The following is a 23,151-nucleotide window of genomic DNA, read 5'->3' as shown; positions in this document are numbered from 1 at the left end:
TCCCTTCCTGTGTGGTCAGGGCAGGTGAGATGTAGTGGCCCAGGGCTGCGCCATTTGCTTTGGGACCTGGCACATGTGCACCTGAGGTTCCCGAGCGGCCCTCGGCTCAGCCGTAGCTCTGGAGCCTCCCATTAGACGGGCACTTCATCACAGTTTTTTCCCCTCCTACTTTCCCAAAACTAGAATATTACCAAAGTTAAAGGGGTGTGTGTGTGTGTGTGTGTGTGTGTGTGTGTGTGTGTGTGTGTGTTACTGGGGATTGAGCCCAGGGGTGTTCTACCTTCAAGATACAGCCCCAGCCCTATTTTATTTTTATTTTAAGGCAGGATCTCACTAGGCTGATGAGAATCTTTTTTTTTTTTTTTTTTTTTTTTTTTTTTTGGTGGTACTGGGGTTCCTGGAAACCCTTCTACCTCTGGGCTACACTCCCAGACCTATTTTTACATTTTTATTTGGAAACAGGGTCTCCTAAGCCAGTGCGTGTGGCCGGCTTCGAACCTGCGCGATCTTCCTGTCTCTGCCTCCCAAGCGCGGGGATTACAAGCGTGCGCCACCACGCCTGGTGTGATGAGAGTCTTTACTACTTGCTGAGGCTGTTCTCGAACCTGAGATCTTCCTGCCTCAGCCTCCCAAGTACTGAGATTGCAAGTGTGTGCCACCATGCCTGGCTTAAAGGGTGTTTTTAACCCAGGATTTATTCCTTGAGCGTGAAAGCTGCTCTGAGCTGAGAATGTGTAGCTGCTCCAAGACAGACGGGAAGCTCGCCTTTCTGTTCCTTTCAGGAGCCCCTGGCCTCAGTGTGCTGCTGGGGTTGTCTTCCTCATCCGCAGCAGGACTGGGACAGCCCTGATCTCCCTCTGCACAAGGTCTGGGAGGCCACTTCTGCTGGGAGGACTCTGCCCTGGTGGGTTGGTCCAGGTGCCAGCGAGGCTTGCCTGTTTGTATCTGTTGTTCTGACGTTACTCTAGGGCTCAGTGACCCATATGCCAGTCCCATGCCCATGAATGTGCTGGTAATAAATGTGAACTGCCTTCTTTTTGCTACCCCAAAACCTGTGGCTTCCCTGACCTTGTTATCTGTATATGTGTGCTATATACATTTATCATATATTTTAGGTACATGATACATTCAGAGCTGACAAACCCTTCATTCTAGCAAAAAAAATACACATGAGATACATTTCTGGAAAGTAAAGAATGTATGTTATATATTATGAATAAATATATACCTTAAAACCAGACATGGTGGTGCACACCTCTAATCCCAGTACTTGGGAGGCCGAGACAGGAGGATCAGAGGTTTCCAGCCAGCCTCAGCAATTTAGTGATGCCTTCCACAACTTAGTGAGACTCTGTTTCAAATAAAACATAATTTTGAGCTGAGGGTGTAACTCAGAGGTAGAACACCACTGAATTCAATCTTTAGTACCACACAGACATACACAAAAAAAGTAAAATAAGAGCTGGGCATGGTGGCCCATGCTTGTAATCCCAGTACTTGGGAGGCGGAGACAGGAGGGTCTCAGGTTTTCAGCCAGCTCAGCTACTTAATGAGGCCCTCAGCATCTCAGTAAGACCTTGTTTCAAAATTAAAAAGGGCTGGGGGTTTGGCTCGGTGGTAGAATGCCCCTGGGTCCAATCCCCAGTACCACCAAGAAAAAAGAAAAAAAGGTAAAATAACTTTAAAAAATTGTGTCAGAATGTTTTTATTTACAGTCATCATACCTTTTGCCCATTTTATCCTTTTTGTCTTATTTTTGTCTTTCTAAAGCACATGTGTTAGCTGGGCGTGGTGGTGCACACTTGTAATCCCAGCATTCGGGAGGCTGAGACTGAGGATCGCGGTTCACAGACAGCCTCAGCTACTTAGTGAGGCCCTTTGCAACCCAGTGAGACCCTGTTTCAAAATAAAGAATAAAAAAAATAGGGCAGGGGGTATAGCTCAGAGGTGAAATGCCCCTGGATTCCATCCCCAGACCCACAATAAAATACAATAAAATAAAAGCACATATGTTAAGGGACATTGGTACTTTGCGACTCTGAAACCCTGTTTTGGCTTTTTAGAGTCACCTTACTACTCTAAGCCGAGAAAAGTGGCATCCTGGCGATCTCTCAGGACAGCAGGGAGCATGCCTCTGAGCGGAAGAATGTCCTTGACTCCACAGAAGCTCTGGCTGGGAACTGCAAAGCAAGGTATTTGGTCCCGTGGTGACCCTGCCAGCTTAGGAGCAGAGTTCTGCTTCTCAGGATGATCTGAGATGGAGCATTCAGTATTACCTATTTGAATCGTGTTCTGAGCTTTCACAAAGGCAATGAGTAGGGCACTGTGATTTTTATGTCGTGGGTAGGTCGTGTGGGTCTTCCTGGCTCTGCCCCAAGGGCACTGTGGTTTTTATGTCGTGGGTAGGTCATGTGGGTCCCCCTGGCTCTGATCCAATGACACTTTAGCCTGTTTTGGTCCTTATTGTCTCAGCACTTCTCGGTGGCAGTGGTGTGTGGGAGCCAGTTCCTACCAACTTGTGAGAGCCAGCTGTTAATGTTTTTAGTTTATAAGCTGGTATCTGAAGATTGGGCCTGGTAGAGCTGGATGCAATGGTACACACCTGTAAGCCCAGCATTTGGGAGGCCAAGACAGGAAGATTGCAGGTTTGAGGCCAGCACAAAAACTTAGTGAGATCCTGGTTCAAAATGAAATATCAAGCCGGGCATGGTGGCGTACGCTTGTAATCCCAGCATCTGGGAAGCTGAGACAGGAGAATCATGGTTCACAGACAGCCTCAGCTACTTAGTGAGGCCCTTTGCAACTCAGTGAGACCCTGCTTCAAAATAAAGAATGAAAAATAGGACTGGGGGGTGTAGCTTGAAGGTTGAATGCCCCTGGATTCCATTCCTAGTACCACAAAAATAAAAATAAAATAAAAAATAAAATACAATGGGCTGGGGTGTAGCTTAGAGGTAAAATAACGCTTGGTTCTATCCCAGTACCTAAATAAATAAATAAATAAATTTTTGAAACAAATACATTGCAAATACATGAAAAAAAAAATCCTGAATCTTACTGAAAAGAACTGGTTTGTTTATTGGAACTGTATTTTGCTCTAATCTTTATCCCGGCACCCTGCTGGCTTCTCTTGTACCTCCACAAAAAGAGCAGCTTGTAGGGCGTGATGACAGATGTCTTGTTGTCCCCTGAGTTCATTTTACTGCCTAGGATGACAGCTTAAGCTTTAATAGTTTATATTCCTAACATATTAGGTATCATTAAAACCAAAGTAAGCCAGACGTGGTGGGGTATGCTTTCGTATGTGTGTGTGTGTGTGTGTGTGTGTGTGTGTGTGTTATTGGGGATTGAACCCAGGGGCATTCTACCTCCAAGCTACACCCCAGCCCTATTTTTATTCTTTATTTTGAAACAGGGTCTCAATAAGTTGCAGAGGGCCTCACTAAGTAGCTGAGGCTGGCTGCGAACCTGTGATCCTCCTGTCTCAGCCTCCCAAGAACTGGGATTACAAGCATGCACTGCCACACCCGGCTGGGTTCTAATCCTAGTACTTGAGAGGCTAAATAGGAAGATCGCAGGTTCAAGGCCAGCCTTAGCAAATTAGTAAGACCCTGCTTCAAAAATAAATATAAAAAGGGCTGGGGTTACAGCTCAGTGGTAGAACGGCCTCTGAGTTCCATCCTCAGTAACATATATACTAAATAAATCAAGCAAGACCTGATTTGTAGGATTTTTCCATTTCCACGTGAAAATCCCTACCATGCCTAATTTCTTTTCTAAAAAGGGCTGGGGAGCCAGGCATGGTGGCATACACTGTAATCCAAGTACCTGGGAAACTGAGACAGGAGGGTCATAGATTCAAGACCAGCCTCAGCAATCTAGCAAGACTCTTAGCAACCTAGTAAACCCTGTTTTGAAACAAAACATAAAAAAAAGGGCTGAGGATGTAATTTGGAGGTAAAATGCCATTGAGTACAATCTCCAGTACCACATACATGTACACAATTTAAGTAAAAATAAGTTAAAAAATTAAAAAATAGAGCCGGGCGTGGTGGCACATGCTTGTAATCCCAGCATGCGGGAGCCTGAGACTGGAGGATCACAGTTCACGGACAGCCTCAGCTACTTAGTGAGGCCCTTTGCAACTCAGTGAGACCCTGTTTCAAAAATAAACTAAAAAATAGGGCTGGAGGTGTAGCTCAGCAGTACAATGCCTCTAGGTTTCATCCCCAGTACTGCAAAAGAAAGAAAGAAAGAAAGAAAGAAAGAAAGAAAGAAAGAAAGAAAGAAAGAAAGAAAGAGAAAGAAAGAGAGAGAGGGAGGGAGGGAGGGAGGGAGGGGGAGGGAGGGAGGGAGGAAGGAAAGAAATTTATAAATAAAATATGGCTGGGAGGTATAGTTCAGAGATAGCATGCCCCTGCGTTCAATTCCCCCAATACCACAGGAAAAGGAAGAGAGTGTAACATAGAGGTAGAGTGCCCAGGGGTTCAGTCCCTAGTGACACATACGCACACACACACGTAATTCATTTCATTTTATTTTTGGGGGGTACTGAGGATAGAACCCAGGGCCTTGTTGCATGCTAGGCAAACACTCTACCACCGAGCTGCATTCCCAACCGAGTATTTAATTAATGTAAGCATATCGCTTTTCCTTTTGTGACTCCCATCTATATTTTACCATAATTAAAGCCTGTGTTTACATCTTTGTTTTTCTTTTTTTCATCCTTCTATATCATTACCATTTTTTGTAATTTCCTTTCTTTGGGGAGAAGTATCATGATTAGGATAAAAATGCTGGAAGGTTTTCTTCGTTGTTTTGTTTTGTGGTACTGGGAATTGAACCCAGGGGTGCTCTACCACCCAGTACATTCCTAGCTCTTTATCTTTGAGACAGGATCTTGCTAAGTTGTACATGCTGGCCCGCAGCTTGCTCTCCTCCCGTCTCAGCCTCGCAAGTACTAGGATTACAGGCGTGCACCTCTTGCCTGGCTCCTCCCTCTCCTCTCCTCTCCTCTCCTCTCCTCTCCTCTCCTCTCCCCTCCTCCCTCTCCTCTCCTCTCCTCTCCCCTCCTCCCTCTCCTCTCCTCTCCCCTCCTCCCTCTCCTCCCTCTCCTCTCTCCTTTCCTCTCCTCTCCCCTCCTCTCCTCTCCTCTCACCTCTCCTCTCCCCTCCTACCTTTCCTCTCCTCTCCTCTCACCTCTCCTCTCCCCTCCTACCTTTCCTCTCCTCTCTCTCCCCTCCTCTCCTCTCCTCTCCTCTTTTTCCTCTTCTTCCTCCCTTTCCCCCTCCTCCTCCTCCTCTTGTGTGTGTGTGATACTGGGGAGGCAACCCAGGGGCCTTCCATCTCTGAGCTACAACCTGCCACCTCTATTTTATGGTTTTATTTTCCTTTGTGGTACTGTTAATGGAACCCAGAGGCATTCCACCCATTCTCTGTATACCCCCAGACCAGTTTTGTTTCTTATTTGGAAACAGGGTCCCACTAGGTCGATGACAGTCTCACAACTTGCTGAGGCTGTCCTTGAACCTGCAATCCTCCTGTCTCAGCCTCCTAAGTACTGGGATTACAGGTGTGTGCTGCCATTTCTGGCTTTTTAAAATTTTGAAACAGGGGAGGGAGTCTCACAAAGTTGCTAAAAGCCTCGTTATATTGCTGAGACTGGCCTGGAATCTGTGATCCTTCTGTCTTGGCCTCCCGAGTACTGGGATCACAGGTGTCTACCACCACACCCAACTTCCTCTTTACTGAAAAGGATGATTTCATTAACTTCCAGGTTTTCCTTAAAGCATAACCAAGGATTTATTTTCTCCTTTCTGAGTTTCTCCTAAGGGCCTGTGTATCTTTCTCTAGGTTACGTCCCTGGGACTACTGTCTACAGAGAGAAAGAAGACATGTATGACGAAATCATCGAGTTGAAGAAGGTAGTGTACCTGTGCCTGTTGATTTTGCAGAGCAGCCTTCCCATGGTAGTTTCTACAGTGCAGGGCTGGGGCGTGCCAGTGTGGGAGGAGCTTCAGTGTGGGAGGAGCTTCGGTGTGGGAGGAGCTTCGGTGTGGGAGGAGCTTCAGTGTCTGTTGCACCGGAGTCTGCACCAGTGGCTGAATGCAGGCTTGTAGCCCCAGCTTGCCTGGTGTTACGGAAGTTTAGATTCTGTCTGCTCTACTTCTCTGGCACGATGACAAGGGCTAGAGTCCCGTCCGAGGCCTCTGTCCCGCGAATGTGGTGTCATGATCAGGACATTGGGTGTGGCACCATAAGCTTCCATTTGTGTGACTCCTTAGTAATATCGAGACATTCCACATGCCCTGCCTGAGTTGAGCGCTTAAAAAGCTCTGAGAAAGGGCCACCGTCCCAGCAGTCATCTGCAGTGAACTTGAGACTCAGAGAGGTGAGCCTGTCCAAGGTTAACCAGCGGTAAAACCAGGATGCACAGTCTTGTGCTTCTTCCTAATGCCAAGACCCTTTTGGCTCTCCCACTCACGTAGGTGTGAACGGTGTTGAAATCATCAGGCCAGGTATGATGGTACTTGGGAGGCTATGACAGGACGATTGCAGGTTCAAGGCCAGCCTCAGCCAGCTTAAGACGACCCCCAGCAACGCAGAGTAAAAAAGGCTAAAGGCTGGAGATGTAGCTGGGAGGTGGAAAGCCTCTTGAATTCAGTCCCTAGCACCACCAAAAAGAAAGAAAGAAAAAAAGGAAGGAAGGAAGAAAGAAAGAAGAAAAGAGAGAAAAGAAATACATCATCAACACCACCACTATTTTTTTTTTTTTTTTTTTTTTTGGTGGCACTGGGGTTCCTGGAAGCCCTTCTACGTCCGGGCTACACGCCCAGACCTATTTTATTTTTGGAAACAGGGTCTCTTAAGCCAGTGCGGCTGGCTTCGAACCTGCAGAATCCTCCTCCCAAGTGCGGGGATTACAAGCGTGCGCCACCACGCCCGGCCAACACCACCACTATTATCCCACTAGTTTTCAATATCCATGCATATGTTTGTACCCCTACAGAGAGTATCTGAATTGTTTTTTTCCTGCATTTAGGCCTACTGTGCTCTGGTGGGTACTAGTGGGTTCCCACTAGAACAGGGCATTGGCAGCATGTCCAGGGCATGGAAGGAGCCTGGAACGTGTCACCTGGGGGCAGGGAAGGCCAGAGGGGAGCCCGGGAAGGCTACTGGTCAGAGCTGGTCCCAGCAGAGCACTCAAGCTTGGTTGTGTAAGCACAGGGGCTCCCTGACAGTGGAAGGGCAGCCCGACCTGAGGTCGGACTGTCAGTTGGCATACGCGGATTCCCCTTTTGGTTGGAAGGCTGTGTTGAGCAGACTCAGGAGCGAATGGCTGCTGTGGAAGGATCTTGGCTAGAAATGGCTCTCTAGGGAAAAGGTGCTGACTGCACTCAGATTCGCCATCGTGGTCTGTGGATAAAATCATCCTGGGTTCCAGTTTCAGAAACATGAGGATTGTGTTTTCAGTCCTCTGTCTTCAGTCTCTTGAACTTCAGAGTTTTTGTTTTTGTTTTTGTTTTTTAGTATTGAGGATTGATTGAACCCAGGGATGTTCTACCTGGGTTCAGCTATACCCCCAGCTCTATATTATTTTTTTTTTTGAAACAGGGTCTCACTAAGTTGTGGAGGGCTTCACTAAGTTGCTGAGGCTGGCGGAGAACCTGTGATCCTCCTGTCTCAGCCTCCCAAGGACTGGGATTGCAGGTGTGCGCCACCACACCTGGCTTCATGATCTTTTTTTTACCTTCAGTTCACCACAGACTGGGGAAAAGTCACCGACAGATAAATGTTGGTGCCCCTGGCTTCTGACCCACTGGCGGTGCACTAGATGAGCATTTCAAATGAGTTTTAGCCTTTGCTTTTACATGTGACAGAAATGTTTTCTCATGTGGGAGGATGGCTGACACCTTCCAGAGCTGACGTTCGCGGCACTGGTGCGCTGCCACTGCTGTGGCCACAGGGCGCCGTTCCTCAGCAGGGAGGCCATTGGCCTTGTGGTGGAGAATTCCCAGCTGTGTGAATTTTCCCCTGCGTAAGGGGCAGCCCTCCAACTGCCAGGAGTCCCTCGGCGCCCCCTGTGGCCTCCAGGCCCCGGGGCCAGGCAGCTCTCACACCTTCCTCCCACTTGTGTACACTTGTGTACACTTGCGTAGTGCGTGCACGTGGTTCTTTGTTTTCTTTAGTCATTACACACGCAGAAGAGTGACGTGGATCTGATGAGAACAAAGCTCCGGCGCCTGGAAGAGGAGAATAGCAGGAAGGATCGGCAGATAGAGCAGCTCTTGGATCCAGGTCGAGTAAGTCCCCCACCTCTTGGTGGGCTCCTGCCCGTGATGGAACCGTCCGGGTGGGCCAGGGCGGGGTGGAACCGCTCCGGTCCTCATGTCTCAATCTGCTCACAGGGCCCAGATTTTGTCCGGACTCTGGGAGAGAAAAGGCCGGACACTGGCTGGGTGAGTAGAGTCTCTGGTGCCACACAGAGCTCCCACTGCGACGGGGTTAGCCACAGCCACACACAGGAGAGACGCCTCCTCCCCAAAGCCCTGGCACAAGGAGAGTAGCAGAAAGGCGGGCAGGTGCAGACCTTATAGAACAATCCTCCACAGAGCCTGAGGGTTGCATGGTGATGCTTCAGGGTGTGCCAAGGGAGTAAGGCAGGAGGCCAGCAGGCTGCCAGGGAGACCCGTCACCTGGCATACCTATGCTCAACAGATGTTTCTGATTTAAAACACAAAGTCCTTAGGATAGATACAAACATCTCTCAGACTGTAGTAACCTATAACAAGTTAAATGAAACAAAATGAGGGAAAGCGGAGCCGTGGGTTAATGCTGTGCCAGTAAACTAGCATTTGGGACTCGCATAGTAAACTAGTAAACTCATATAAGTCAAGGGAGTGTGTGTGTGTGTGTGTCTGTGTGTCTGTGTATATATTTTTTTCTTCGTATTGAGGGTTGAACTCAGAGACATTCTATTTCTGAGTTACATCCCCAGCCCTATTTTATTTTATTTTATTTTATTTTTTTATTTTGAAACAGGGACTCACTAGGTTGATGAGAGTCACACTATTTACTGAGACGGTCCTTAAGCCTGCGATCCTCCTGTCCCAGCCTCCCAAGTACTGGGATTACAAGTGTGTGCCCCCACACTCGGCTTATTTTTAAATTTTGAAATTGGGGTCTCACTAAGTTGTTGAGGGTCTCTTTAGTTGCTGATGCTGGCCTCAAACCTGCGATCCTCCTGTCTCAGCCTCCCAAGTGCTGGGATTATAAGCATGTGCTACCATGCCTGGCTATCAGCGGTGTTTATATCTGGCATTGCATGTAGTGTGTTCCTTGATTTAAGACAGCTGGCAACCCATCCTGCCCTTTCTCTTGAGTGTGCTTTGGAGAGCGCGGCTGCCTGTGGGCACTGACAGCCCGTGGCCTCCTTCCCTGCCAGGAGCTTGCTCTCCTCCTCGGCTTATTCAGCCTCCTGCAGTATGAGCAAGAGGCGGGACCTCGACACCACTGACATCAGCCTAAGGGCAGCAGCTCAGGAAGGAAGAGCAAGCGGAGGAAGTGTGCAGTGTCCTCAGGCGGGCGGGGCGCCAGCCTGGGCGGGTGTCTGAGTGGCGCCCTCTGTCGCAGGTCATCAATGGGCTCAAGCAGAGGATCTTCAGGCTGGAGCAGCAGTGCAAGGAGAAGGACAGCACCATCAGGTAGGGCCGCCGCCGCCTCTGTTCCGTGTCGGTTTTGCTCTGCCGCTCCCTCCCACCGCCACCAGCCTCTGTCCCCCTCTTTTCCCACTCAAAATGGAGGGCTGGCTGTCCCCTTCTCTCTTATTTCTTATTTTTACTTTTGGTAATGGGGATTGTTGGCCCCGGAAGCATTCTACGTCCTAGTTATACCCCTGTCCCTTCTTAATTTTTCATTTTGAACCAGATCTTACTGAGATGCTGAGGCCTTAAACCTGCCATCCTCCTGTTTGGGCCTCCCAAGTGCTAGGATTACAGGTGTAGAGCAGCACGTCCCGCTTGCGTATGCGCGCGTGCACGCGTTCTCTCTCTCTCGCTCTCTCTCTCTCTCTCAAAATTTGCATTCCCTCCAGTACTGTCCAATAGGAAATAATATTTCCCTTCAACTTTTTTTTTTTTTTTTTTTTTGGTGGTACTGGGGATGGAACCCTTCTACCTCTGGCCTACACTTCCAGACCTATTTTATATTTTATTTGGCAACAGGGTCTCTTAAGCTAGCGAGGCTGGCTTCAAACCTGTGCAATCCTCCTGTCTCAGCCTCCCAAGAGCAGGGATTACAAGTGTGCCCACCACATCCGGCAACTTTTATTTTTTTTTTAAGCAGGGTCTCACTAAGTAGCTGAGGCTGGTTATCCTCTGGCTCAGCCTCCCAAGTACTGGGATTACAAGTGTGCGCCACCACACCCAGCTTCCCTTCAACTTTTTATCATTATGTTTAAGAAATGCTTTTCCCCAGCCAGGCTTGGAGGCTCATGCCTATAACCCCAGTACTTGGGAGGCTAAGACAGGAGGAGTGCAGGTTTGAGGACAGCCTTAGCAACCTAATGAGACTCTCAGCAACTTAGCAAGATCCTGTTTCAAAATAAAAAATAAAATAGGACTGGGGTGTAGCACCCAAAAAACAAAACAGAAATGCTTTTCCCCCTTCACCGTTGTGCAGACTGCTTCTTGTGTCCACTGTGGAGTCATAGGCCATGATACAAGCCCTTAGTCCAGGGCCATCTCTCCAGCCCCTCAGCTGCGCTGACCTCACGCTGTTCTGGTGGAGCTGTCCGTGTTTCTTGGCCTGTCTTTCTGCACCAGGCTGGGTAGTGCCAAGGGATAGTCTTTCTAGGCTGCATTTACACTTATTTAAGGAAAACTCAAGCAACCTGTCTATGCCTTGTGTAATCCCCCCATTTGTTTCTTGCTGAAATTTGGCACCGTAAAATAAACTTGGCTCTTTGCTGATCCCGCCTGTGTTTCAGAGCGCTGACCTCTGCCTTCCTTTCTGCTGGTGCCTTTTGTCTAAAGCCTATGATTTGTTAGGAAGGAGGTAATGTGCTGACAGAATGGGGAGGGAGAAGCGATTCTCTTCTCTATAAAACTGGCCATTCCACCCCCTGCCCAGAGTCTGTCCTCTCTCAGCTCTGGGGTCTGTCCGCGTGCTTATCCCCGGTGGGTGAGAGCAGCCTTCCTTGGAGGAACGGGTCCTCAGGGTTTTGCGACTCCCTCAGGGAGGCATCCAGTCTCGCCCAGAGGGTCACTTCCCGGTGCAAGGAATCCTCCCATCAGTCTCCAGAGGAGTATTTGTTCAAAACCGAAGCCAACTGAGGGTCAGCTCAGGCCTCTTCTTTCCCGTCCAGCTCTCTTCCAAAGCCATTCCTTCTCTGAACGTTCTGGGAACCCCGCTCCTCTGGCCCCTGGGGTCCCCGGGAGTGCCAGCATTGCCATGTTAAGTCTGAGCTTGGGTTTCCAGCAAACTCCAGACTGACATGAAGACCACCAACATGGAGGAGATGAGGATCGCCATGGAGACTTACTACGAGGAGGTGCGCACCCTCCTTGACGCGGGAATGGAAGGGCGTCTGGGGAGCGGGGGAGGCCGCTGCTGCCCAGGGGCGTGGAGGAGGCCGGCGCTGGCCCAGGCCCGGCTTCAGTTGAGTTTGACGTGATGTACGTCCATGCAGTTCTTACTCCTGCCACGAGGCAGGAATCGGGACTCTGCAGACAGTTTTCTGCGGGAAGCAGTCTCTGTGCTTCATTGGACTTTTAACACGTTCTACTCTGCTACCTACAGATCCATCGTCTACAGACTCTCTTGGCAAGCTCTGAACCTGCAGGAAAGAAGTACGATAACGTTTGCAGCCACGTTTCACATGTCGCCTTCATGCTATTGAAGCGGCTCTAACGGCAGGGCAGTCGTTACCGGAAGCAGCACCTCCTGCCTTAACTTGGCAGCGGTGCCCGCGCTGCCCCGAGCTGCCGATGGTTAGAACCGCTCTGTTTCCACTTGGGTGTCTACAGCGTGCCCTGGAGTCCCTGCTTGTTGACAGCCGCACATTCAGTGCTCTGGGCACCAGTTACACATGCCACTTAACGGCCTCTAGTTTAGAATTGGGAAATGTGGCTTTTCTTTTCTTGTTGTTTTTTGGGTTTTCTTTTCCTGGTACTGGGGATTGAACCCAGGGCCTCTTACCTCTGAGTTACACCCCTTGGCTTTTTCCCTTTCTTTTCCTTTTTCATTTTTGGAAACTGGGTCTCACTAAGTTGCTGAGGCTGGCTTTGAACGTGTGATCCTCCTGTCTCAGCCTCCCAAGCACTGGGAGGACAGGAGTGTGCCACTGTGTCCAGCTGGCTTAGTTTTTATTTCTTGGTACTGGGATTTGACCCTAAAGGCATTCTACCTATGAGTTATGCCTCTGGCCCCTTTTTATTTTTTATTATGAAACAGGGTCTTGCTAAGTTGCTGAGGTTGGCCTTGAACTCACAATCCTCCTGTCTCCGCTTCCTGAGTGCTAGGATCACAGGAGCATACCACCATGCTCAGCTTGTTTTGTTGTTGTTTTGTTTTTGCTTTTTTGTTTGTTTGTTTTTATTGCAGCCCAAGGGAACTCTGCCACTGAGCTCTACACCCATTCCTTTTTGTTTTTCATTTTGAGGCAAGGTCTTGCTAAGTTGCCGAGGCAGGCCTCATACTTGCAAGCCTCACGCCCCCGCCTCTCAGGTAACTGGGACGGTGGGTGTGCGCCCCCAAGCCGGCAGGAAAATGCTGTTATTCCAAGTAGATCTACCTCATCAGAAAGACATTTGATCCAACTTCCTCTTGCCCCTTAAAGTTTTTTCCAGATATATTGATCAGGAGAGACATCAAGGTTCTCCTTACACAGATTTCCACTATCCTTTTCTCAACATGGTGAGGCTGGGCTTTCGAGGAGTTCTGGGAGGGCCGTTGCCATGGGCGTGGCCGGGCCGCGGCCTCTGCAGAGGTCTGCTGCCTTGCGGAGTGCCTGCGCTGCCAGGCTGGTCTTCCCTTTCTCCTCTCCTCTACCCCGTGTGATATAAGACGGAGGCTGGGAAATGTTTCCTGTAACGGCCCAGATAACAAATACAGTCAGTTCCCATTATTTGCAGTAAATGAATAGTCATTCTGTGAAGTCTGTGGACACTGAATTAGCAGATGCTGAACCATGGCTCTTAGAACCGTGTGGCTTGGGACCCTGCCAGCCTCTGCTCACACTCTCATCAGCATCAGACCAACCTGGTTTTATGTTGTTTTTGTTTAAAGACATTAAATGCATATTGTTGAGTTCATTAAACTGAACTCCTAGCCAGCAGTGCTATGACTCATGGTTGAGCCAGTCTCATCTAACACAGATGATTTCTCCATAAGGCACATAGCAGCCTGGTGCTTAGGACCTTAGACAGCACTGTGGGGCCACTGAAAGACACAAAATGAACAACACAAAGATGTGAAATGGTATCTTTTTGCACTCAATAGGATTGCAAAAAGAACATTTATAGTATGAGAGCTGAAACAAGAAGACAGCATGGTCTTGTTTGACCTCAGCTGGGAATTTGCACATTAACAACTCAAAATGTTCACCACTCTGCATGTGTATGGACCCCCTTGAGAGCCCCATGAGAATGGATTTGGGGTTTACAGATAAATCTTTTTTTTTTTTTTTTTTTTGGACTGTGGATTCAATCCAGGGACATTCTACCTCCGAGCTCTACTCCTAGCCCTATTTTAGTTTTTTTTTTTTTTTTTTTTTTTTTTTTTTGGTGGTACTGGAGTTCCTGGAAGCCCTTCTACCTCCGGGCTACACTCCCAGACCTATTTTATGTTTTTATTTAGAAACAGGGTCTCCTAAGCCAGCGCGGGGCTAGCTTCGAACCAGCGCGATAACCAGCGCGATCCTCCTGTCTCCGCCTCCCAAGCGCGGGGATTACAAGCGTGCGCCACCACGCCCGGCCCTATTTTAGTTTTTTGTATTTGCACAGGGTCTCACCAAGTTGCTGGCAGTCTAAGTTGCTGAGACCTGCCTTGAACCTGTGACCCTCCTGTTTTGGCCTCCTAAATGCTGGGATTATAGGTGTGCGCCACCACTCCTGGCTACAGATAAATCTCAACACATGGACAAATTTGCAAAGATGGAATTTATAAACAATGAAGACTGCCTGTGTTTTAGACTTTATGGGGAAAGAGGCAAAAACAAAGCTATTATTCGGGTAGTTATGTAACCAGAAAGAAAAGTTTTATTGTTCTAGAGATGGCTTCTAAAATATGATACTAGCAATTAAATCCTATACTTTGTTATACAGGTCATAACAATAAGAATAAAATTTTATTATAGGTATTAACATTTTGCTTATATGGGGCTCAGAGTTAGTGTTTCCTGTTCAATTGCAGAGATCTGCAAAAACCTCTCTGATGCTGGTTGTGATGGCCCATGCCTCCCAGTCGTTTGGGAGGCTGAGACGGGGAGGATTACAGGTTTGAGGCCAGCGTCAGCTATTTATCAAGACCTTGTCTCAAAATAAAAAGGACTGGCCGGGCGTGGTGGCGCACACTTGTAATCCCCGCGCTTGGGAGGCGGAGACAGGAGGATCGAGCAGGTTCGAAGCCAGCCGAGCGCACTGGCTTAGGAGACCCTGTTTCCAAATAAAAATGTAAAAGTAGGTCTGGGAGTGTAGCCCAGAGGTAGAAGGGCTTCCAGGAACCCCAGTACCACCAAAAATAAAAAATAAATAAATAAATAAATAAATAAATAAATAAAAAGGACTAAGACGGTGTGGTGGCGCATGCTTGTAATCCCAGTACTTGGAAGGCTGAGACAGGAAGATTTCCAAGTTCAAGGCCAGCCTCAGCTACATAGGGAGGCCTTTTGCAACTTAGTGAGATCCTCTTTTAAAATAAAAAAATAAGCCAGGTGTGGTGGTACACGCTTGTAATCCCAGCATTTGAGAGGCTGAGACAGGAGGATCAGGGTTCACAGACAACCTCAGCTACTTAGGCCCTTTGCAACTTAGTGAGACCCTGCTTCAAAAATAAAGAATAAAAAATAGGGCTGGGGTACTGGGCGTGGTGGCGCACGCTTGTAATCCCAGCATTTGGGAGGCTGAGACCAGAGGATCGCGGTTCACAGACAGCCTCAGCTATTTACTGAGGCCCTCTGCAACTCAATGAGACCCGGGTTCAAAATAAAGAATAAAAAATAGGGCAGGGGGTGTAGCTCGGAGGTCAGATGCCCCTGGGTTCCATCCCCAGACCTGAAAAAAAAAAAAAAAAAAATAGGGCTGGGGTGTAGCTAGGAGGTAGAATGCCCCTGGGTTTAATCTCCAGTACCACAAAAAATAAATAAAATAAATAGGACTAGAAATAGGACTAGGAGAACCAGGAGTTGTGGCATACACCTGTAATTCTCTGTTTCAAAATAAAAATGAAATAGATTTGTTCCTTCTCTACTCCCACTGCTTCACTTGACCAGTGAAAAAAGAAAAAAGAAAAAAAAGCTAGCCGGGTGTGGTGGCGCACGCTTGTCATCCCCGCGCTTGGGAGGCTGAGACAGGAGGATCGCACAGGTTCCAAGCCAACCTCAGCTACTTAGTGAGGCTCTCAGCAACTTAGTGAGACCCTGTTTCCAAATAAAAATATAAAAAAGGTCTGGGAGTATGTATAGCCCAGAGGTAGAAGGCCTCTGGTCTCCACCCCCAGTACCACCAAAAAAAAAAAAAAGATAATAATTAATTATTTTTAAAAAGCTAGGCATGGTGGCACATGCTTGTAATCCCAGTACTTGGGAGGCTAAGACAGGAAGATCAGAGGTTTGTGGCTAGCCTCAGCTACTTAGTAAGGCCCTCTACAATTAGTGAGACCCTGTTTAAAAAAAAAAATAGGGCTGGGGGTGTAGCTTGGAGGTAGGAGTCCCTGGGTTCAATAACCCTAAGTACGCACACACAAGAAAAAACCTCTCTATGCTCACAACTGGACAGTGAAGGGCCGTGATTTGCATGTCCTTCGAAACATTTATTAAGCCAGCTTAGAAATCCAAAGCTCAGCCCCTTGGTCTGGTTGTTCTCAGGACTCCGGTGGAGAAGAAGACAGGTGTGAAGAAACAGAAGAAGATGAGCAGCGCGCTTCTGAACTTGTCCCGGAGTGTTCAGGAGCTGACCGAAGAGAACCAGAGCCTGAAGGAAGACCTGGACCGTGTGCTGAGCAACTCCCCGACTGTCTCCAAGATAAAGGGTATCTTCCCCAAAGCCCCTCAAGGAGGGCGACAGGAGGAGCGGTCCATGAGGGCAGGCCAGGGTGGCCACCACGGAGGTGGCCCTTCCTTCACTTGAAGACTTTTGACTTCCTCGGGGTGGGCAGCGTGTCCCCCTGGGCAGTGTCTCACTGCCAGTGATTCCAAGATGTAGCAAGCAGCTGCCGGGAGCCCAGCATTGGACTAGGTCCTGAAGGTGGAAAAGGAACCAAAGCACAGAAGTGCTTTGTGGAGGCGGCCCTGGGACAGGAGGAGGGGCTGTACGCATGCGTGCCCAACAGTGGAAGAGTGGGGCCCTGGTGTGCAGCTGCAGCAGGCCTGCAGCCTCACCAGAGCGGTGACACTGGGTGGGACCCGGAAAGTGAAGGCCAGCAGGCAGACAGCTGGGGGGCCAGGTGGGCTAGCAGCAAGAACAGAGTCCCCGCCACGGGACGGCTGTCCGCTGTGAGGACAGGAGGGCAGGCACCCTGGGAGGGCTGAGCAGGGGCCTGCGGAGTCTGCTAATTCCCTGGGAGCCCTGGTGTGGGGACAGCTTGCACAGAAGACAGGGCACTGCCGGCAGGGGCTTCTGCCCTGGTCCACCTGGTGAGAGTGCAAGTGGCCTGGGCCGTTGTAGCCGCAGAGTTGGCGAGAGGTGATCAAGTTCTGGATGCGTCTTAAGGTGGAGCCTACAAGAAATGTGGAGGTTTACAGTCTGCCAGAGGCAAGGCATAGGGTTCAGGGTTTATTGTCTGAGCATCTAAAAGGAAAAGCTGGCATTCCCTGGGTACAGTGTTACACACCTCTATTCTCAGTACTTGGGAGGCTGAGACAGGAGTATTGCTGGCTCTAAGCTGGCCCCCACACCTTAGCGAGAGACCCTGTATCCAAATGAAAAATAAAAGAGGACTAGGAATGTAGCTCAGAGGTGGAACACCCCAGAGTTCAATCCCAAGTATCAAAAAAACAGTAAAGGTGGCATTACCTGAGAGGGAGGGCAGGAGCAGGTCTGGGAGAAGGACCAGATGAGATCTGAGTGTGGCTGGTGCAGGCCAGGCAGAGACCTGGGCTGGAGAACCCAGGACTGACCATCAGCACGTAGATGAAGTAAGGCTGCTAGTGGGTGGGCAGATGGAGGGCAGGGCAGGCTCCAACCCAGTGTATAGGAGGTTGGGGGTGAGGGGACCAGCAAAGCCAACAGCTGTGCTGGCCAGGTAGCATGAATGCCAGGCATGGGGCAGCCTGAAAGCCAGCCGAGGGGAGAGGCAGGTAGCCACGCTTGAGGACCAGGAGGAGAGCGCCAAGAACCAGGTGCTCATCGGTGACCTAGACAGGCCAGGTCAAGTCCTGATTGGGGTGGAATGCGACGTCTCACCAAGAGGCTTGGAGGAGACAGTATCAGTAACTCTTTGCAGTCAAAGGGCACAGAAACACGAGTGCAGTAGAAAGCCCCCGAGAGGCGAGGTCTCCTTCCTGTGCTGATAGCCCATCAAGGGACAGCCATCCTGAGAAGGGTGGGCCGGGGTAAGGGTGCCATTGGGAGATCTTGTTGCAAACCCATTGCTTCCATTAGGGTACGTGGACTGGAGCAAGCCCCGGCTGCTGAGGCGCATTGCGGAGCTGGAAAAGGTGAGTGGGCCGGCCGTGCCGGGGGCGCTGGAGTGACATGGTGGGGGACACAAAGCACGGAGGGAGGGAAGGAGGGAGGCCACACCAGCACGTGAGCAGTGGCTGGCCAGGAGACGGCACGGACTAAAGAGAGTAGACCTGTGCTGTGCAAGGCCCACGGGCCGTGTCATCTGCAGCCCTGGTTTTTCAGATAGCCATGCCACCTCGCTGAGCTCTCCAGCTGAAGGGGTGACGTGGCCTGGAGGCACCGCAGTCGGCCTGGCACCTGCGTACCGTGGGCTTTCCACCACCAGTGGCTTACCAGACTCTTCCTCAAACCAGTGTCATATTCAAACTAACAGAAAACCGTGATTATCCACACTCTGCTGACCAGAAAAGTTGGGAATAATAAGCTGGAACTATCAGAGTTGTTTGACAAAGCAGAGCAGGCCCCTAAGGAGAATGTTTAAAAAATAAGTTCATATTTTTAGTATTGGGGGAGCTGAGACAGGAGGATCGCAGTTTGAGGCCAGTGCCTGGTAACTTAGTGAGATGCTGTTTCAAAATAAAAAATAGAGATGGGGGCATAGGCTCAGTGGTAGAATGTCCCTTGGGTTCAGTCCCTAGTGTGTGTGTATGTGTCTGTCTGTCTATCTGTCTGTCTCTCACACACACACACACATACCCACATTTATATATTCACAAAATAAAGTGTAAGAACTTTCTATATCTTGAGGGTATTTACAAATAAAGGCAGTAGCAAGAATAGTTACAGAAGTATAGTAAGGCCGGGCATGGTGGCGCATGCTTGTAATCCCAGCATTCGGGAGGCTGAGACGGGAGGATCACGGTTTGTGGACAGCCTCAGCTACTTAGTGTGACCCTGTTTCAAAAAAATAAAGAATAGCTGGGCGTGGTGGCACAGGCTTGTAATCCCCGCGCTTGGGAGGTGGAGACAGGAGGATCGCGCAGGTTCAAAGCCAGCCTCACTGGCTTGAGAGACCCTGTTTCCAAATAAAAATATAAAATAGGTCTGGGAGTGTAGCCCGGAGGTAGAAGGGTTCCATACCCAGTACCACTGAAAGAAAAGAAAAAAAAAGGAAGAAAGGAAGAGCGAAAGAAAGGAAGGAAGGAAAAGGAAGAAGGAAAGGAAGAATTAAATTTTTTTTTTTTTTGGTGGTACTGGGGGTGGAACCCAGGGGCTTTACTACCTCCAGGCTATACTCCCAGACCTATTTTATACTTTATTTGGAAACAGGGTCTCACTAAGTTGCTGAGAGCCTCACTAAGTAGCTGAGGCTGGCTTCGAGCCCATGCGATCCTCCTGTCTCAGCCTCCCAAGCGCGAGGATTACAAGCTTGCGCCACCACGCCCGGCAGGAGAATTAATTTTTAAAAATAGGGCTGGGGGTATAGCTCAGAGGTAGAATGCCCCTGGGTTCCATCCCCAGTATGGCAAAAAAAAAAAAAAAAAAAAAAAAAAAGAAGAAGAAAAAGAAGTATAGTGGGAGAGCTTCTCCAGGCCCAGGGAGCTGGGGAAACTGGTGCTCATCATGCGGGAACACAGGCTAAGGTTGAAAGCATAAAAGGTGACAATCCGAGAGTCCAAGGAAGGGCTAGACCAGGAGTGCGGGAGCAGCAGCGCCAGCCCCTCGCCGGGTTGGCGCTCTCCCACTTCTCATGCCAGACTGGGGGAACGTGTAAGCATCCTACGAACTGTCCCAGCTGGCTCAGGTGCAGCTGGAGACCCTCCTGGTGGCTGGTTGTCTCTCTTCCGGGCTTCATAAATGGAAAATAAAAGTAAGAAAAACATCTAACAAATTCCTCTGTTGTCTCCAGAAAATAAGCTCAATGGAGAGCTCAAAACCCCACAGCTCAGAACCAGACCCCCCCGCCTCCAACGGTGGTGCGGCGCACAAGCAGCCCCGGGCCGAGCTGGCCGAGCAGGCTGAGCAGGAGCAGGCTGAGGAGCAGGAGCGGCTCCGCGGGATGGTGAAGAGCCTGAAGGGGGAGCGGAGCGCGCTGCAGGCACAGCTGCTGGAGAAAGAGTAGGTGCGGGAGGGGGACCCTTGGCACTGCAGAGTACACTGCGGCTGGGGGTTTGGGGAAATGCTCAGCTCGCAGTTATTGCATAAATACTTCATGGGACTAGAGATTTCTTATATTTTGGATGTGAAATAAAAGCTGTTTTAGTGGTGAAAAGAAAATGCCAAGTGCCAGGTTAGTGGTACACGCCTGTAACCCCAGCCACGTGGGAGGCTGAGGCAGGTGGATCACAAGTTTAAGGCCAGCCTGGCCAATTAAGTGACACCCTGCCTCAAAATAGAATTCAATTCCTAGTACTGAGAAGAAGAAAAATTGCATTGTAATGCTAATACTTGAGAGGCTGAGTCAGGAAGATCACAGGTTCGTGGTCAGCCTCAGCAGCTTAGTAAGGCCCTTGGCAACTTAGTTAGACCCTGTTTAAAAATTTAAAAAGGCCGGGCGTGGTGGCGCACGCTTGTAATCCCTGTGCTTGGGAGGCTGAGACAGGAGGATCACACAGGTTCGAAGCCAGCCTCAGCTACTTAGTGAGGCTTTCAGCAACTTAGTGAGACCCTGTTTCCAAATAAAATATGAAAAAGGTCTGGGAGTATAACCCAGAGATAGAAAGCCTCTGGGTTCCACCCCCAGTACCACCAAAAAAATAAAAAAATTAAAATTAAAAAAGAAAATAGGGCTGGGGAGTGTAGGTTAGGTGCAAAATACAGCAGAGTTTAATCCTCAGGACCAAAAAAAAAAGTAGAGCAGGAGAGTGCCACAGAAGTCTCTATGCTAAATTCCAGAGGAATTCTTAAATTGTTTCTTAGAGAAAATTGACTGTTACTGATTTGCATAAAGTCATTAAGATCTTAGAGTGACTTTAAAATTCAGTAATACATTTATGGCATATGAGCTCTATCTCAAGTAAGACTAATGCTGTGCTGTGCTCAGTGTCAGAAGGCAGAGCCTCGCCGCACGTTGTGTAGCTTCACCATCCAAAGCCCGCCCGGCACGGGTGGGATGCCATCTCCCCCTGCTTGCCCATGGCTTCTCTAATCACAGCCGTCAAAGGACTCCACCCCCTGTGCTCCGGGACGACATTCTCCTCAGAGTGGCCTGTGGAGCGTGGTGCCTGCACCCCTCGGGAACTGGGAGGGAGGCCGGGCCTCGGGTGCTCGGGTCGCATGAGCCCCAGGGACCTGAACACAGTGGGCTTGAGAAGAACTCCTCGTTGCCTCCTGCTGCTGAGTTCTCTGCCACCTTTGGTATGGCAGGAGCTCTTCCTCCTCCAGCAGTGGAGGCCTTGTAGGAGAACATCCATAGTTACTGTTTGTTTGTTTGTTTGTTTGTTTTTTGTTTGTTTGTTTGTTTGTTTTGAAACAGGGTCTCCCTGAGTTGCAAAGGGCCTCGCTGAGTAGCTGAGGCTGTCTGCGAACTGCGATCCTCCAGTCTCCACCTCCTGAATGCTAGATTACAAGCGTGTGTCACCACGCCCGGCTTCATAGTTACCATTTCATGAAAAGCTTTTTTACATCAAGCTAGTCACTTTGAAAAGCAAATAAGTAGCTGGGGATCATGGTGCATGCCTGGAATCCCAGTACTTGGGAGGCTGAAACAGGAGCATCACAGGTTCAAGGCTAGCCCGGAAACTTAGCGAGACCCTGTTTCACAATTGGGCTGGGGGTGTAGCTCAGTGGTAGAATACCCTTGGGTTTAGTCCCTAGTACTACAAAAAAAAAAAAAAAAAAAAGGAGGAAGCAGGAAGAGGAGGTAGGAATGCAGTAACTTGTGGCATTGTCTATCTAGTAAGCTGTCTAGAAAGCTGTCAAATGACATCATGGCTTCCATCTGTTGAGCCCTTAGCTATAGCGACAGGCACTCTGCCAGACACTCACGGAGTGCCTCACTTAATGTGGCAAGTCACAGGGACGTTGGGCTGCTAGGTTACACGGTGAGCAGTGGGTCTGAGGTTCAGGCACGTCTCGTCCTAGAGCTGAGCTCATGGCCATGGTGCTGTCCGCAGGCGTCACAACAACTCGGCCCTCCTGCCCTCAGGCTCAGTGTCGTCTGGCCGGGCAGGTCTTTCCCTGGGCCCTGCCACCGCACCTGTGTGACCGCGTTCTGTAGCTGTCATGTGGCAGTTCTCCCGCGGCCTCTGCCTGCCCGGGGTGGAACGCTATCTGTTCCTATCCCCATGCATCCCCAGCCCTGGACAGTCCCTCACAAGAGCGGCCTCTTCTGCGCCGCCCTCCTGCTGCAGTGTTCTCTGTGTTCACGGTGTGGTCTCTGGTCCTTTGTTCAGCGTGGAGGTGAAGCGGCTGCTGCAGACCACGGCTGACCTGGAGAAGGAGCTGGAAGGTGCAAGAGAAAGTGAGAAGGGGCGGCAGGCGCGAGAGCAGGCGCTGACGTAAGTGAACGGGGTGCTTTGAAAGAGGATCTTTGAGACTCCAGACCCTCCCCGTGTCTCCACGCCGCCCTGCCCCGCACTCAGCACAGCAGCAGGAAAGGGTTTGCCAGGGCCTCTCTCCCCAAGATCGCTCTGTGGCGTTCCTTGCCTTCGGAGTAAAAATCCCAGCTCTGGGAGGAGGGAGGAGGCTCTTCATTGTAGGCCGAGGTTGGCCTCTGCAGGATCTCATCCTAGGTCCCTGTGTGCACCCAGCCATGCCTAACTCCTCTCTGCTCCTCTCTGGCCAGGACCGCCCAGGTGTCACTCAGGAAAGGGCCCACCGTGCTCCTTCACATTAGCTCTGGGCACCAGAGTCAGAAAGTGTGGGCGCCTCATATCCCCCACCTGTGAATGGATAGGCAGCCTGAGGTCAGCAGCCCCCACACAGAAAACCAGGCAGGAAGCACCGCACACCCTGAGTGCGGAGGAGCCTCCAGCTCATTATGCCCAGGATGAAGCAGACACGGGCCATGCACTGTGTCCTCCCATTCACACGGAGGGTCCCACAGCAGGTCCCAGAGAGCAGGTGGGGCCCTGAGAGTGGGCACAGGGGTGGCCACGCTAGGTATGGGGTTCTGAGACGCTGGAGATGCTCTAGTGTTAGTGCAGTGGTCTCTGTGCATATGCTAAAAGCACCTAATTGAACACCTTAAAATAGTATATTACGGATTTTTATGCACACACTGTAGTAGGGATTGAACCCAGGGGTGTTCTGCCACTAAATTACAACCCTGGCCCTTTTGTTCTTTTGTTTTGAAACAGGATCTTACTAAGTTGCTGCGGCCTGCCTTGGATCTGTGATGCTCCTGTCTTTGCCTCCCATGTAATAG

The 23,151-nt window shown here is 49.8% G+C and overlaps 1 protein-coding gene across 1 annotated transcript in view; it reads left to right on the top strand.

Annotated features, from left to right (window-relative positions):
* IQCE (IQ motif containing E) overlaps positions 1-23,151 on the top strand; it is a gene marked incomplete at its 5' end in the record, with an annotated part of 55,045 nt that overhangs the window by 10,735 nt on the left and 21,159 nt on the right. Inside the window, 11 exons of the mRNA XM_080703819.1 lie at positions 2,064-2,192; positions 5,854-5,924; positions 8,190-8,303; positions 8,409-8,459; positions 9,634-9,704; positions 11,479-11,551; positions 11,800-11,849; positions 16,085-16,248; positions 17,820-17,875; positions 19,693-19,901; positions 22,178-22,282. Of these exons, the coding sequence (XP_080559945.1) occupies positions 2,064-2,192; positions 5,854-5,924; positions 8,190-8,303; positions 8,409-8,459; positions 9,634-9,704; positions 11,479-11,551; positions 11,800-11,849; positions 16,085-16,248; positions 17,820-17,875; positions 19,693-19,901; positions 22,178-22,282 (1,093 nt within the window). The remainder of the gene's footprint in view (positions 1-2,063; positions 2,193-5,853; positions 5,925-8,189; positions 8,304-8,408; positions 8,460-9,633; positions 9,705-11,478; positions 11,552-11,799; positions 11,850-16,084; positions 16,249-17,819; positions 17,876-19,692; positions 19,902-22,177; positions 22,283-23,151) is intronic.

This window comes from Muscardinus avellanarius (assembly GCF_963383645.1).
Source record: "Muscardinus avellanarius genome assembly, chromosome: 10".
Taxonomy (NCBI): Eukaryota; Metazoa; Chordata; class Mammalia; order Rodentia; family Gliridae; genus Muscardinus; species Muscardinus avellanarius.
This window is presented reverse-complemented; position numbering and strand designations above follow the sequence as displayed.